Here is a 14,729-nt window from a genome sequence, read left to right on the forward strand (position 1 = left end):
AAGGTAGGAGTCTGAGCAGGAAAGCTTGAGGATCAGGGAGATTTCACAGAAGAACTGGCGTAGAGCATTTCCTTGGCAAAGGGGTAAGGAAAATGTGTTTGCCGTGTGCAGCACAGCATTGAGAAACCCACTGCCCCAGGCAGCTGCTGCCATGTCGAGACAAGCTCTGCTGTCCAGGAGGGTTCCGTAGCGTAAGGGTTGGCAGATGGCCATGTAGCGGTCATAGGCCATGATGGTGAGAAGAGAAAATTCTGCTGTGATAAAGAAGGCAAACATAAAGACCTGAGCAGCACATCCCGTGTAGGAGATGGCCCTGGTGTCCCACAGGGAATTGGCCATGGCTTTAGGGACTGTGGTAAAGATGGAGCCCAGGTCGAGGAGGGAGAGGTTGAGGAGGAAGAAGTACATGGGGGTGTGGAGGCGGTGGTCGCAGGCTACTGCGGTGATGATGAGGCCGTTGCCCAGGAGGGCAGCCAGGTAGATGCCCAGGAAGAGCCAGAAGTGCAAGAGCTGCAGCTCCCGTGTGTCTACAAACACCAGGAGGAGGAACTGGGTGATGGAGCTGCTGTTGGACAGTTGCTGCATCTGGGCATGTGCGACTGTTGAAGAAGGGAAAGGCAGTGAGAAGTTAGGACAGACTTTTCAAGTAAGGAAATGAAATTTTTTTTTTTTTTCCATTTTCTTTATTTTCTTTTAGATACTCCTGTCCTACCTGGGGAGTCTTCTTCAAAGTTAGAAATCCTCAGCATTTCTATCGTGAGACCTGAGTAGCAAAGGGTTCACTGTCACTCAGTGCAGGCTGTGGGGAGCTGGTCTATCTATCGGTCTTGTTCCCAGCCACCCTGCACTCGTGTGTGCTTGAGTTGGAGGCAGATCGCAGTCGTATCTTCCCCTTAAAAGAAACCTGACCCTGCTGAGAGTAGAGGAGTCTGGACTCAAAGCTGAGATCTCCAAACTTGTTCCTCTTTCACAGGGCACCTGACAGTGGCCTCAACACTCCCCTTCTAGGCAAGGACACGCGGGGCACCTTTCAGCTGCCCACTGTCGTGGCTTCACTTAAGTCAGCAACTCAGCACCACACAGCTGCCTGCTCACCCTCCCCCCCCCCGCCCCGGTGGGATGGGGGAGAGAATTGGAAGAGCAAAATTAAGAAAACTTGTGGGTTGAGATAAGAACTGTCTAATAATTCGGAAAAAGAAAAAATAATATAATAATACTCTTAATAGTAATAAAAAAATATAACAAAAAGGAAAACAACAAAAGAGAGATATAGGAATAAAACCCAGGAAAAAAAGAAGTGATGCAAATGCTCACCACCCACCGACCAATGCCCAGCCAGTCCCTGAGCAGCGACCGCTACCCCCTGGCCAACTCCCCCCAGTTTATATACTGTGCATGATGTCATATGGTATGGAATTGCCCTTTGGCCAGTTTGGATCAACTATCCTGGCTGTGCCCCCTCCCAGCTTCTTGGGCACCTGGCAGAGCAGGGGAAGATGAAAAGTCCTCGACTGGTGTAAACATTACTTAGCAACCACTAAAACATCAGTGTGCTATCAACATTATTCATATACTAAAACCAAAACACAGCACTATGTTAGCTACTAGGAAGAAAATGAACTCTATCCCAGGCAAAACCAGGACGCCCACCTACAGCTGCTTTTTAAAGACCATGTCCACAGTCTTAGCAGCTCTGGGGCTCCTTTATGGGTGTCTCAGGTATCACACAGATGCTGTGAGACAGCTGTGCCTGGTGTCAAGCTCACAGCCAGGTAGGACACTGCGGGGAAATGGTCAAGTGTTCTGCAGAGAGGATCTCCTTTGGGGAGAGCCATTCGTTTCACAAGCCCACAGGCCACAGTTCCTGGAGCCCCACGGGACAGAAGGGGGCTGGGACACCTCACCCCCACACAGACCCCTGCCTAGCAAGGCTTGAAGGGTCAGTGTCAGAAACTCCCCCAACCCCACGGAGCCCAAAGGCAGGAACAGGAGCAGCACAGGAGGGAAAGTGGGAAATGAAGGAGCTGCACCACAATCCTTCTGCCAAGAGAGGCAAGAAGAGAGACAAAGGCACTTGAGAACGTCGTCACCGTAACCAGCCGTGCACACAGCCTCACATACAGCCATGCTGCACGGCAGTCACACTCGGTCCCTGTGCTCTGCAGAGGGAAATGGGCACTTGGCTGGAGAGAGGCACCTCTCCTCTGCTGGAGCTCTGGCTGCAGAGGGGACGGCTGATGCCTGGTGCCCCACGGCCATGAGGGCAGAGACTTTGCTGGGTCAGAGAGGAGGCAAGGGGGCTTGCTCAGCGGAAGGTGACCACACTGGAGGGGGTGACAGGGAGTTTTCAGAAATCTCCTTCCCATGACATTACTATGTTTAGTTTTCTCTTCTTCTTCCTTGCCCAGCCCTCTGCTTCTTGCGCCTTCTCCACCTGCTTCCCTGCCCCACATCGTTTTCTTCACAGCAAATTCTGAGAGACCCCATCCCACCATCTGTGCACTCAGTTCTGCCCTACAGAACACTCCCCGTGGGAGGGCACTGTCTAGGGACATCTCCCTGCTTGCAGGTGGTAAAGAGCAGGTCAGACAAACCGTGATGTTGCCAGCAGAGGTGATGCTGGTGCTGCCTGTAGGCTGAGGGGTAGGTGAAGGCAGTTTATGAGGTTCCTAGCAGACCTTCTGATCACGTAACTGTTCAAGAATACCAGTCCCTTCTCAGAAGTGGCAGCTCCTTTTCCCTTTACAGCCCCACAGCATGAAATTGAAGCCTAAGAGAAGCACCTTCCTTTCCAGGTAGCCCCTGCCTGCACCTTCCTCTTGAAACATCCCCTTGGAAATGCCCTGGGGCTGATCTGGAGCTGTGAGCAGCCCTGACCCATGCAGCACCCTCTTGACAGCAGAAGGACCCTGCCCTGCCCTGCTGGGGGTCCCTCCTTCCACCCACAGCTTCTCCCCACTGCACTGAGGGGAGCTCCCCGGGCAGGCTGAGTGCTGACCCTGGCAGGCAGCAGAGTCCCTGTCATGGCACACAGCACCCTGGGGCCCATGGATGCTACTCGGAGTATGAGGCAGCCCTGCATGTACACCCAGCTTGGCACCCCTGCAGCCATCCCTGGGAAGAGGGAGCTGTCTCCACTGTCCCTCTGCTGGTGCAGCAGGCAAGCCCTGCTCTGGAGCACGTCCTCTTCCTCCTGCACACCAGAAAAGCCAGGAGACCCATCCTGGCAGGTCCTATCAGCTGTGACATGTGCCAGGTCAAGGAGACACTTACAGGAACTCATCTGCATTGCCCTGCAGCGAGAGACTTACCATGTCAAGGGCTGTGAAGATTTCTCCAACAGTGAGCTCTCACCTCTCCTCCCACACCAGACTGCATTTAACCTGCTCTCACTTCTCTTGTCTGCCCTCAGTGCCTGCAGGCAGTGCCCTCAGCCCTGCTGCACCTTGCAGAGGAGCTGCTCCTGGGCAGAGCTGTCTCTCTGCAGCGCTGCCCGCTTGCCAGGAGCTCCCTCCATGCCAGGAGCCCAGCCCAGCTCAGCAGCAGAGGACCAGCCCAAGGCAGCACTTTCTCTGCCCCCTCTGGGCTCCCTCCAGGTGTCCCTGGGGCTGCAGGGGAACCTGCTGGGAAACAGGCTGAAGGCAGCACTCATGTTCCCTCCCTCAGCTGGGGAGAAATACTTCTTTCTAGAAGAGTCATTTCTCCCAATAAAAAAAGAGTTGGGCATAAGAATCACCTTTCCTTGTCTCAGCATCACACAGGACACCCAGGCAGGGACAGGGAGGGGTCTCCTTTACCCCTGCTGAGGGAAGGGAGTCAGTGAGTCAAGTGAGGCATCTCATCCTGGCTGTAGTCCTGGGGCTGGAAGGGGACTCAGCTCTCACTTATGACTGCCACAGACCCACAGGAGGTGGGATTCCTCTGGCCTCAGTTCAGGTGGGCACAACATAGGCACCTGCTGCCTGGGAGCTGCTTGTCTCAGCTCCCATGGTCACTAGTGGAGATGGAGGCCAGGAGTGAGCTGTTCAGCCTCAAACACCTGGTGACATCTGAGGGGCCAGAGGTGTTCAAGATACATGGCAGGTGACTGCAAGCTCTAATGGAGCAGTTCATAGAGACAGGGCAGTATCTGGAGGCATCCTCTTTGAGTTTAGTGGGGAACTCCTTTGGCCAATAGCAGATCACAGAATCACAGAATCATATAGGTTGGAAAAGACCTTTAAGATCATCGAGTCCAACCATAAACCTAACACTGCCAAAACCACCACTACACCATGTCTCTAAGTACCTCATCCAAACGTCCTTTAAATACCTCCAGGGATGGCGACTCAACCACTTCCCTGGGCAGCCTGTTCCAATGCTTGATAACCCTTTCAGTGAAGAAAAATTTCCTAATATCCAGTCTAAACCTCCCCTGGCGCAACTTGAGGCCATTTCCTCTTGTCCTATCACTTGTTACCTGGGAGAAGAGACCGACCCCCACCTCTCTACAACCTCCTTTCAGGTAGTTGTAGAGAGCGATGAGGTCTCCCCTCAGCCTCCTTTTCTCCAGGCTAAACAGTCCCAGCTCCCTCAGCCGCTCCTCATAAGACTTCTGCTCCAGACCCTTCACCAGCTTCGTTGCCCTTCTCTGCACCCGCTCCAGTAGCTCAATATCCCTCTTGTAGTGGGGGGCCCAAAACTGAACACAGCATTCGAGGTGCGGCCTCACCAGTGCCGAGTACAGGGGCACGATCACTTCCCTAGTCCTGCTGGCCACGCTATTTTTGATACAAGCCAGGATGCCATTGGCTTTCTTGGCCGCCTGGGCACACTGCTGGCTCATATTCAGGCAGCTGTCAACCAACACCCCCAGGTCCTTCTCTGCCAGGCAGCTTTCCAGCCACTCTTCCCCAAGCCTGTAGCATTGCATGGGGTTGCTGTGGCCCAAGTGCAGGACCTTGCACTTGGCCTTGTTAAACCTCATACAATTGGCCTTGGCCCATCGATCCAGCCTGTCCAGGTCCCTCTGCAGAGCCTGCCTACCCTCCAGCAGATCAACACTCCCACGCAACTTGGTGTGATCTGCAAACTTGCTGAGAGTGCACTGATCCCTTCATCCAGATCATTGATAAAGATGTTAAACAGAACTGGCCCCAACACAGAGCCCTGGTGAACACCAATTGTGACCGGCCGCCAACCGGAGTAAACTCCATTCACCACCACTCTTTGGGCCCGGCCGTCCAGCCAGTTCTTTACCCAGCGGAGAGTACACCCGTCCAAGCCATGAGCAGCCAGTTTCTCCAGGAGAATGCTGTGGGAAACCGTGTCAAAGGCTTTACTGAAGTCTAGATAGACAACATCCACAGCCTTTCCCTCATCCACTAGGCGGGTCACCTTGTCATAGAAGGAGATCAGGTTGGTCAAGCAGGACCTGCCTTTCCTGAACCCATGCTGGCTGGGCTTGATCCCTTGGTTATTCTCTACATGCCGTGTGATAGCACTCAGGATGATCTGCTCCATCAGCTTCCCTGGCACTGAGGTCAGGCTGACAGGCCTGTAGTTCCCCGGGTCCTCCTTCCGGCCCTTCTTGAAGATGGGTGTCACATTCGCTAATCTCCAGTCAGCAGGGACCTCCCCAGTTAGCCAGGACTGCTGGTAAATGATGGAAAGGGGCTTGGTGAGCTCTTCTGCCAGCTCCTTGAGCACTCTCGGGTGGATCTCACCAGGCCCCATAGACTTGTGAGTGTCTAAGTGGTGCAGCAGGTCACTCACCATTTCCCCCTGGATTATGGGTGCTCTAGTCTGGTCCCCATCCCTATCTTCCAACTCCAGGGGCTGGGTACCCAGAGAACAGTCGGCCCTGCTAATAAAGACTGAGGCAAAGAAGGCATTAAGTACCTCAGCCTTTTCCTCATCCTTGGTCACTGTGATCCCTCCCCCATCTACTAGGGGCTGGAGATTCTCCTGAGCTCTCCTTTTGCTGCTAATGTATTTGAAGAAGTGGTTTTTGTTGTCTTTTATAGCAGCAGCCAGACTGAGCTCTAACTCAGCTTTGGCCCTTCTAGTTTTCTCCCTGCACAACCTCGCTACACCTTTGTAGTCCTCCTGAGTTGCCCGCCCCTTCTTCCAGAGGTCATAGACTCTCCTCTTTCTCCTGAGTTCGAGCCAGAGCTCTCTAGTCAGCCAGGCCGGTCTTCTTCCCCACCGGCTCGTCTTTCGGCACCTGGGGACAGCCCGCTCTTGTGCCTTTAGGACTTCCTCCTTAAAGAATGTCCAGCCTTCCTGGACCCCTTTGCCCATAAGGGCTGCCTCCCAGGGGACTCTCTCGACCAGTCTCCTAAACAGGCCAAAGTCCGCCCTCCGGAAGTCTAAGGTGGCAGTTTTGCTGACCCCCCTCGCCGCTTCTCCACGTATCAAAAACTCTATCATTTCATGATCGCTCTGCCCAAGACAGCCTCCAGCCATCACATGGCTCACAAGTCCTTCTCTGTTGGTGAACAAGAGGTCCAGCGGGGCACCTTCCCTCGTTGGCTCACTCACCAGCTGTGTCAGGAAGTTATCTGCCACACGCTCCAGCAACCTCCTAGACTGTTTCCTCTCTGCTGTATTGTATTTCCAGCAGACATCCGGCAGGTTGAAGTCCCCCACAAGAACAAGGGCTAGCGATCGTGAGGCTTCTCCCAGCTGCTTATAGAATAGTTCATCAGTCTCCTCATCCTGGTTGGGTGGTCTGTAACAGACTCCCACCACAATATCTGCCTTGTTGGCCTTCCCCCTGATTCTGACCCATAGACACTCCACCTTATCATCACCATCATCGAGCTCTAAACTATCCAGACTCTCCCTGACATATAGGGCTACCCCACTACCTCTCCTGCCTTGCCTATCCCTCCTGAAGAGTTTATAGCCATCCACCGCCGCACTCCAGTTGTGCGAGTCACCCCACCACGTTTCCGTGATGGCCACCATATCATAGTTTTCCTGATGTACAATGGCTTCCAACTCCTCCTGCTTGTTACCCATGCTGCGTGCATTGGTGTAGAGGCACTTCAGCTGGGCTGTCGTCCGTGCCTCCTTCATAGAAGAACACCCCTTGCGTGCTTTGAGGCATTTCACTGGTGTTTCCCTATTGGCTCCCGTTGCCTCAGTATCCCCTGGCTCAACTCCGCTCGACTTCGGCTGTGCCCAAGCGTACCCCGCGCATCTCGAGGACTCAGGCCGACTGTCCTCGCTGTCAGCCGCTCCCTCCAACCATGGCACGTCGCCCCTCAGCTTCTCTCGGGCAAGCCTGATATTATCCCCCTCCCCCTTCGAGTCTAGTTTAAAGCTCTGTCAATGAGCCCTGCAAGTTCCTGAGCAAAGATTCTCTTTCCCCTTTGAGAAAGATGAATCCCATCAGATGCCAGCAAACCCGGTGCGGCGTACGCCATCCCGTTGTCAAAAAAACCAAATCCGTGGTGATGACACCAGCCACGGAGCCATGCATTAATAGATTGGGCATCTCTGTTCCTTCTGGTGTCACTGCCCACCACTGGAAGGAGAGAAGAGAAAATAACCTGCGCTCCTGAGTTTCTTACTAGCCGTCCCAAGGCCCTCAAGTCTCTTTTGATCACCCTAGGTGATCAAATGACAGCTGCTGCCCAAATAAAGGCCAAAAGAACCTTTTCCCACTCAGTATGTTCATGGCAGTTTATAGAAGTGTTCATATGAACGACTGCAGTCATGTCCCATAGGGAGAGCAGGACACAGCACTGAGCCTTGTTGAACCTCATACAATTGACCTCAGCCCATCGACCCAGCCTGTCCAGATCCCTCTGCAGAGCCTTCCTACCCTCAGGCAGATCAACGCTCCCGCACAACTTGGTGTTGTCTGCAAACTTATCGAGGGTGCACTCAATGCCCTCATCCAGATCACTGATAAAGATATTAAAGAGAACTGGCCCCAGTACTGAGCCCTGGGAACACCACTTGTGACCAGCTGCCAACTGGATTTAACTCCAGTCACCACCACTCTTTGGGCCCGGCCATCCCGCCAGGTTGTTTTCCCAGAGAAGCTCATGCTCGTCCAAGCCATGAGCAGCCAGTTTCTGCAGGAGAACGCTGTGGGAAACGTTGTCAAAGGCTTTACTAAAGGCTAGGCAGACAACATGCACAGCCTTTCCCTCATCCACTAAGTGCGTCCCCTTGTCGTAGAAGGAGATCAAGTTAATTGTGTACCAGTTTATTTGTACTTTTAAAAGTAATTTTAAAAGTAAGTTTTAAAATTACTTTTATTTGTACAATTAAAAGTAAATTGTATCCCATCCCAGGTAGAAGCAAGTTTTCTGTTCTCCTCCTCCTGCAGCGGCACCATAAAGAACATATCTTTTACATCTCCTACCACCATCTGGGGGTGAGTGGCAGCTTGGAAGGTGGCAGCTAATGTAGCTGCCTGTGGGACGGCAGCTGTAGGAGGAGTGGTGTTTGCCTTTGACTTTCTGTAGTCTATAGTTAGGCACCATCTCCCATCTGCTTTTTAACTGGTCACACTGGGGAATTACATGGGGAGAGTGTTCGGGAGGTAATGTGTCTTTTTTCTAGGTCAGCTGTGACCTCCACAATACCCATCCCAGCAGCGGCAGAGAGAGGAGAGTGAGGGACATGGGTTATTGTTGAGTCAGGCAGCGTGGGGGCAGCTCACAGCAGTGAACTCTGCCAGTTCACTGACACCCATGGGGAGCTGCTCATTTTCACTCCGCTAACCAAGGACACTCCTGGCAGCCACAAGACCAAACACCACTGTCCAGTCCTTTCCAAACTCGATCTTGTCATACCTCAAAGCCCAAACCATTTTCCTTCCCTGAAACTACTGCTAACTGGTGCCTTGATATCCTTTTCTCCCCTGGCAATCACCAGTTTACTTTAGCTATGGGGAACATTTCACTTTGGCCTGTAAATCCTGTTATTTAACCCTTTCTTGGCCAGGGTTAATGTTAGTTGTTTGGGAATCCAAACTTGAAATTATTAAAATTTTAGCTCCTATGTCAATTAAAAATTGTACTAGTTATCTTTGACAGCCCATTGGGACATAGATAAGAGAGCCGTCTGTGTTATCCCATTGATGAGCTTCCATCAGGGGGTTCATGAGATCAGGGAAAGTGTCTGGGGTTCTGGGGAGCCTGTCTTACTTGCCGGAGTACGTACTTACGTACTCTGTTGTCTGCATCAGCTTGGGATTGTCCTGCTGGTGTCGGTTCATCCCTCCCCATTTCTTGACGATGATTTACAGTGCTGTGCACTAAGTCTGCCCAGGTTGGGATGGGTCAAAGCTGGGCTTGGCTGCCCTGACCCTCCTGAGCGTGATGTTGTATGTTTTGTCTTATTTCATCCCTCTTTGCAATGAGGTACGATTGTCAGGCAGCAGGGGCTCCCCTTAGCAGGGGTCTCATGGCTGGGGGGTCTACACGGGCAGAGAGAGGGTAATTACCATGTGCACCCCTGTCGTTCACAGCCTGCAGGCAGGCTGCTTTTGTAACGGCAGTAGAAAGCTCGCTTCATGATCGTATTGGCATAGCAGTGGCTCCCCTCTATCCCAAGGCTCTGTGCCCCTGCCCAATAAGCTACTCAGCGTGTAATGGAGTGTGGCTCAGCGTTAGGGGCTGCTCCCTCGTTCAAGAACACTCCTGGTCCCCCAAAGCCATCCGCTTTGCCTTGCTCTAACATCATATGCTCTCCTCCGGTTAAGGAGGCACACCACAGGTATTCAGTCTCGCTCTTGCCAGGCTTCTGCCCATATTTTTCATGCAGATTGGCCAATTGAAGGGGGTCCCACGGAATGGTCCTTGTGCTATTTCTCTGGTTGCCCCCTTGAGGTCCAGCAGATACCTCAGTTTTAATAACAGGGGCTACCTTAAATTCTGATTCATCTCATTCACTCTCATCCCTAAGTTCTTGGTTGGGGTTCTCCCAAATATCTCCATCCCAATCTTCTGGGGGGACACAATTAGCTTACAAATTTTTAGAGGATCTGGTGTGTTGGGGGGCCTGAAATATCATGGGTTCGAGTTTATTCTCTACCTTCCTGCGTTTTTCTTTTTCCTCCCCCAGTTGTTTCTACAATTGACCTATTTGCACAGATAACAGCATTTCTGGTCGCTTTCTTTGTTCACCCTCACCTTGTAACACTCTCATTTCCTGATCTTTACATTCCTTATACTGATACGCAGCTCCCAAACACGTTATCAACTTTTCGCATATTATTCCCTTCTCTTTACCATCTTTCCTTTTCCCTGCTGCAAGGTTTAATTGTTTCTCCATCCTATTCCAGTTTTCCCGCTTTTCATGCACCCAATCATCCACAAATTTCGGTGAAGGGTTAAATTTGTCCTCCATAATTATTCAAGGACTGAGTCCGCCACACTGCAGACTACACCAGTTTTTGTCGCAGGTGAATTATTAAGAGAAGTCATTGCTGTGGGGTTTACGAAAATGTTTTATTAATGATTAAACAATGATCAAATGACAATGAATTGATGATTGAATGAAAATTAAATGATAATCAAATGGTGATTTAGCAATAATTGAATGGTAATTAAACAGTACTTAAACAGTGATTTGACAATGATTTGACAATGATCGACATGATAATTTAGATGATAATTTAGATGGTTATTAGACAATGATTTAGACAATGATTTAGACAATGATTTAGACAATGATTTAGACAGTAGTCAAACACTCTGCTACTGACTACAATTCTAATATTTAAGCTATAGCTGGATATATAAATAAATGTTGCTAGCATACAATATACGTTTAGGCCTAATGTAAAATGTCACCTGCCTCGTTATAGATATCAGGTACCAGGTAAGGGGTCTCTCAGCCTTGAGGAGTACCCTTGAGAAGTGTCCCTGCTCAAAGGGCAGATCATCGCCATGCAACCTGTTGCCGTACAGGAGACCTCAATGGCCTCGGGGAGGCTACAAATATTTATAGCACACAGGGATGGACTCGTAGTCAAACCCTCCTTTGGTGTCTGTGCAGGAGGGCAGCTGTAGCAGTTTTAGTTCTGTCTGCTCCCAGCTCGGGCTGGTACTCTTGGCTCCTGATAAGACGTGGCCGAGACTCCTTAGTGGCTGAGAAGATATGGCCTAGCACAGCTCTCACAGTTTGCACAGCAGGACTGATTTCAGTCAGGGCCACTTGTCGGTGATGCTTGAACCAAAGTACTGTTCACTAATTCAGAGTGGGTGCATCCGTCACGGTGTCCTGAACCACTCTCCACTCTCATGTCCCTTTGCCTGCTGGCTCCTCACAGCCTCTCCTGGCATTGCAGAGTCCTCAGTAGCCCACGGGCTCCTCAGGTTCACCTTTTCCTCTGGAAGAACCTACCTTATGACATTACACATTTTATGAGGAGCCACTCACTGCCCACCCAGACTCATACGCTGTCCGTGGAGTTTCCCTGACACCTCCTGGCAGTTCCTGATTTCTCTCCAGGCCAGCATCTGCCATCATCCCCACCAGAGGTGTGACAGTGCCAGGCAGATAAGTCAAAGACCAGTTGCTGTCTTCTCGGCCATGTGCAACCAAGAAGGGAGCTCTCCATCCAACCCTCAGTCCCTAATATATCACGGTGGGACTCTTAGCTTGTCCCCCTGAATCTGTCGGAAACCCCAGAAGAGCAAGAGGCCTGTTTTGGGAGCAGCTCCTTGGGTGTATTCCTGACACCAGCTTTGGAAGAGGCACCCGGTCGTCTGGCCCTGTCCTGAGGAGCCCCTTTGGTGACGGTGGTGCTGGCAGGGAAGCCAGCTCTGACACAGTGGCTCACATGGCCTGCTCCTCCTGCAGCCACAGGCATGCCACGGTGGAGGCAACAGGACTGTCACAAGTTACATGAGACCTTAGGGCTTACACAAATGCAAGGGTACAGCAGGACAGGGTGGAAGTGAGGAGACACCAGCACGGGAAACACCAGGTCCTGCTGCTGTCCATGTCCACACAAGATATAAGTGATGGGAGCTGAGGCAAATAATTTTCTGCTGGTTTCTTTATTGTGTTTCTCACAGGTAGCCTGCCTCCATGTGTATAAGAGGCTGTGGGTCAAAAAGAAAAAAAAACAAAAAAACAGGAGGGCAAAAATAGTATTACATAAAGGGAAATGATATCATCAAAGCTATAAACAAAAGAAGAATGAAAGAATGACAGAAAACAAAAACGAAACCAAAGCACAAAGTTTTGGCATTTCCTGAGATACCCTGGGAATGCTATGAAGATGATGGGCATCTTATTGATGCTGAAGTAGGATGTATTAAAATAGATTCCACAGAGCATCCTTGAGGTCCTTGTTCCTCATGCTGTAGATGAGGGGGTTCACTGTTGGAGGAACTACCGCATATAGGATTGCCACCACCACATCCAGGGATGGGGAGGAGATGGAGGGGGGCTTCAGGTAGGCAAATGTGCCAGTGCTGAGAAACAAGGAGACCACGGCCAGGTGAGGGAGGCACGTGGAAAAGGCTTTGTGCCGTCCCTGCTCAGAGGGGATCCTCAGCACGGCCCTGAAGATCTGCACATAGGACAGCACGATGAAAACAAAACACACAAAAAATGAAAAGGTGCTAACCACAATAAGCCCAACTTCCCTGAGGTAGGATTGTGAGCAGGAGAGCTTGAGGATCTGGGGGATTTCACAGAAGAACTGGTCCAGGGCATTGCCATGGCAGAGGGGTAGTGCAAATGTATTGGCCGTGTGCAGCACAGCATAGAGAAGACCACTGCCCCAGGCAGCTGCTGCCATATTGAGACAAGCTCTGCTGCCCAGGAGGGTCCCGTAGTGCAGGGGTTTGCAGATGGCAACGTAGCGGTCATAGGCCATGATGGTGAGCAGACAACACTCTGCTGACAAGAAAAGGAGAAAGAAAAAAACCTGAGTAGCACACCCCAAGTAGGAGATGGCCCTGGTGTCCCAGAGAGTATTGGCCATGGATTTCGGGACAGTGGTGGAGATGGAGCCCAGGTCGAGGAGGGAGAGGTTGAGGAGGAAGAAGTACATGGGGGTGTGGAGGCGGTGGTCACAGGCTACGGCGGTGATGATGAGGCCATTGCCCAGGAGGGCAGCCAGGTAGATGCCCAGGAAGAGCCAGAAGTACAAGAGCTGCAGCTCCTTCCGTGTGTCCATGAACGCCAGGAGGAGGAACTGGGTGATGGAGCTGCTGTTGGACATTTGCTTACTTTGTGCAAAGGGCCTGGTCAAGGAGGGAAAGTCAGTGACAAGTGAGCAGAGACTTCCCTGAGTAAGAGCTATTCCATTTCTCAGAGAAAGACAGAGCCCACGTTGAATCGGTCCTTCCAGGAAGGCCTTCGTGCAGCTCCCTGGCTTGAGCTCTGCTGTGTGCTGGGTTGGGGTGTAGTGGGGAGCAGGGACTCTTCTGTGGAGGAATCAGTCCTGCTGTGCAGCCACAGCTAAACAGGAACCAGGAGTGATCTCAGGGTCAATTTACTCATGGTTTCAAAGAGATTTTCAGCATCGTCCTTCCCAATTCACCCAACTGCAGAAGCAAGGTACAGGGCTTTTGTTTTGTTTATTTTGCTCCTGTTGCTCCTCTCACATCTGGGGAGTGTTTTCTGAAGGCAGAAATCCTTGGCATTTCTGCTACACCACAAGTGATACACTGAGAATCCTGAGAGGCAGAAGGACAGACCCTTAGTGCAGATGGAGGAGAGCTGGTCTGTCCATCAGTCTTGCTCCCAGCTGTCCTTGGCTCACACCTCTTTGGTCTGGATGGTGATCACACTCAGATGTTCCCCTGAAAGGAAATTGGATTCTGCTGGGAACAGCTGAATCCAGCCTGAAAGGGCAGATGATCTCCACCCTGCCCTCCCCAGGGAAGAGCTGTGCTCTTCTGGATGCCCTAAAAATGGGGTGTCCTTAATGGACAGTCAGCCTTATCCCCATGCCATGGACTGCTTTGCCCAGTGCCCCACAGAGCCGCCTTGCACCCACGGAAACATGAGCATGGCAGGACCTGCAGGATCAGCTGCTGAGCTGCAGCTGAAACCCCCTTTCCCAGAGAGCCTGAAAACAAGAGCAGCAGCACCAGGGAGGGGTGGGGAAACCAAGAGAAATGCCCCAGTGCTTGTGCCAAGGGAAGCAGGGCCAGGACGGACAGACAGGCACTCGGGAGAGTCTCCTCTGCTGCAGAGGAGGCAACTCCTGCCCTGGAAGCCCTGACCTTGAGGGCAGAGGCTCTGCTGGGTGGGAGAAGAGCCCAGGGGGCCTTGACTGGGGAAAAGGCATGCTCACTGAAGGGCTGGCAGGGAGGTGCCCAGATCCCCCTCAGCCTTTGCTGTCAGCACTTTCCTCTCAGTCCCTGCCCTTGTCTCTGCTGCCTGGAGCTGTCCCTGCCAGGAGCCGTTTCTCTGTCCCCATGTCTCCTCCCTGCCAGTGCTCACAGAGCCCATCCCACGCACTGGGTGCTTCAGCTCTGCGTTGCAGACTCCTCCTGGCAGCAGGGCACTGGTCAGGGCCATCTGTGTGTTGGCAAGTCCTAAGGAGCACCTCAGATGAATCCTGAAGAGACCATAAAGCTGACATTGGTGCTTTCTGTAGGCAAAGGAATGGGTGAAGGGACTTTATCAGTTTCCTGGGAACCTATTGATAACTCACTGTAACGCTGTAGGAGTCTCGGTCATTCGTCCAAAACTGAAAGAACCATCACCATTCCTCATCAGCACCACCAGCAGGAAACTGGAAACACCTTTACACA

The 14,729-nt window shown here is 51.8% G+C and overlaps 1 protein-coding gene across 1 annotated transcript; it reads right to left on the reverse strand.

The window, feature by feature from the left end:
- Positions 1-32: 32 nt before the first annotated feature.
- On the reverse strand, positions 33-13,186 carry LOC142403896 (olfactory receptor 14A16-like). Its single transcript, XM_075490195.1, has 6 exons — positions 12,288-13,186; positions 7,951-7,967; positions 713-763; positions 536-599; positions 166-313; positions 33-71 (listed from the first exon to the last, which is right to left on the reverse strand). The coding sequence occupies exons 1-6, from the start codon at positions 13,184-13,186 to the stop codon at positions 33-35; spliced, it is 1,218 nt and encodes a 405-aa protein (XP_075346310.1).
- Between the last annotated feature and the right edge of the window lie 1,543 nt (positions 13,187-14,729).

Source organism: Mycteria americana, unplaced genomic scaffold, assembly GCF_035582795.1.
Source record: "Mycteria americana isolate JAX WOST 10 ecotype Jacksonville Zoo and Gardens unplaced genomic scaffold, USCA_MyAme_1.0 Scaffold_46, whole genome shotgun sequence".
NCBI lineage: Eukaryota > Metazoa > Chordata > Aves > Ciconiiformes > Ciconiidae > Mycteria > Mycteria americana.

Bases quoted from the DNA above. Each gene is read 5' to 3' on its own strand.
- LOC142403896 (XM_075490195.1), bottom strand. From the start codon at position 13,186: ATGTCCAACAGCAGCTCCATCACCCAGTTCCTCCTCCTGGCGTTCATG. The intron at 600-712 runs GTAGGACAGGAG...CTTCTTCAACAG, and splicing joins CTTTGAAGAAGACTCCCCAG to TCGCACATGCCCAGATGCAG. The intron at 314-535 runs GTTTGTAGACAC...GTGGGACACCAG, and splicing joins ACCCAGTTCCTCCTCCTGGT to GGCCATCTCCTACACGGGAT.